This window comes from Penaeus monodon, chromosome 27 (genome assembly GCF_015228065.2).
Source record: "Penaeus monodon isolate SGIC_2016 chromosome 27, NSTDA_Pmon_1, whole genome shotgun sequence".
Classification (NCBI taxonomy): Eukaryota; Metazoa; Arthropoda; class Malacostraca; order Decapoda; family Penaeidae; genus Penaeus; species Penaeus monodon.
In genome coordinates, this window is record NC_051412.1 from 27,311,379 (window position 1) to 27,312,557 (window position 1,179).

A 1,179-nucleotide genomic window follows, 5' to 3' on the forward strand; every position below is an offset into this window, starting at 1 on the left:
GTGTGTGTGTGTGTGGTCCTCTGTATGATATTTAATAGTTGCAGGGTAATAAAAGAAAGATGTTTTGTCAAAATTAGTGTAGTAAGTTATAGAGGTCAGTGAAACGAATACTTACAATATATGAACCATTTTATCTCTAGTTTTTTACTGTGGACAGTACAGGAGTAATAAGATTAGTTAAGTAGCAAAAACACAACTAGTGAAACTCTGTTATCTTGAACATGGTTTACTGCTTTGTTTGGTCCTTGTTTACTAAAGGATACTTCAGTAAGAAAGATTTAAAGATTTCCCTAACATTCACAGCTTCGTTTGACGGTCTTCCCTGAGAATACATATGATCATTTTGCTGAAGAGTTGAGACGGCAGTCTCAGTTAGATGATGTTCAACGCCCTCTTTATCTATGATTGTGTTATGCAGAACACAAATACATTTTACAATGCTGTCAACCAAATCAACTTTGGTTTCTACACACTTTGACAGTAAATGCCATTTGCTGTATAAAATGCCAAAAGCACACTCAACAGTCTTCCTACACCTGGATAAACGTTGGTTGAAGGTGTTATCTTCAATAGTCAAATTACGTCCACCATACGGTTTTAATAGGAAAGGTAAAAGTGGATAGGCTTCATCCCCCACAAACACATATGGAGCTTTGACATTTGTATTTGGTAGGTTAGAAGGTTCAGGCATTTCTCGTTTTCTCTTTGTCAAGACACTGTACACCTCAGAGGCTTGGAGCGTCCCACCATCACTTTGCTTTCCAAAGCCTCCTACATCAACAGCAATGAACTTGTAGTGTGAATCTGCAACACCTTGAAGGACAATGGAAATTTTTTTGTGTAGTTAAAGTACATTGATCCTGAATTTTGGGGACACTGAACACGGATATGTTTTCCATCAACTGAGCCTAAACAGTGAGGGAAATTCCAGATGCTGTAGAAATCTTCAGTGATCAATTTGAAGGACTCCTTTGTTGGTACTGGCATGTGTTCCATGCGATAACAGTCTCTGCAACAATCTTTCCCACCGTTGTCACTCCGACCCTAAACGAAAATGCAAGGGCACGGAACGACGATCCTGTGGCAAGATACCTGCAAATAATATAATTAGCAATGTCAGTAAACAATAATGAATGATAATATAATCATTGTTGTTAGCATTGATGCACCTTGAAAATG

The 1,179-nt window shown here is 38.0% G+C and overlaps 1 protein-coding gene and 1 pseudogene across 1 annotated transcript; one reads left to right on the forward strand and one right to left on the reverse strand.

The window, feature by feature from the left end:
• LOC119590478 overlaps nucleotides 1-1,179 on the forward strand; it is a 3,076-nt pseudogene that overhangs the window by 1,028 nt on the left and 869 nt on the right.
• On the reverse strand, nucleotides 112-980 carry LOC119590749 (the record flags this gene model as incomplete). The annotated part of the gene is given in 1 exon segment (XM_037939457.1): nucleotides 112-980. A coding segment is annotated over 1 exon segment (209 nt), but the record flags the coding sequence as incomplete, so codon positions are not given.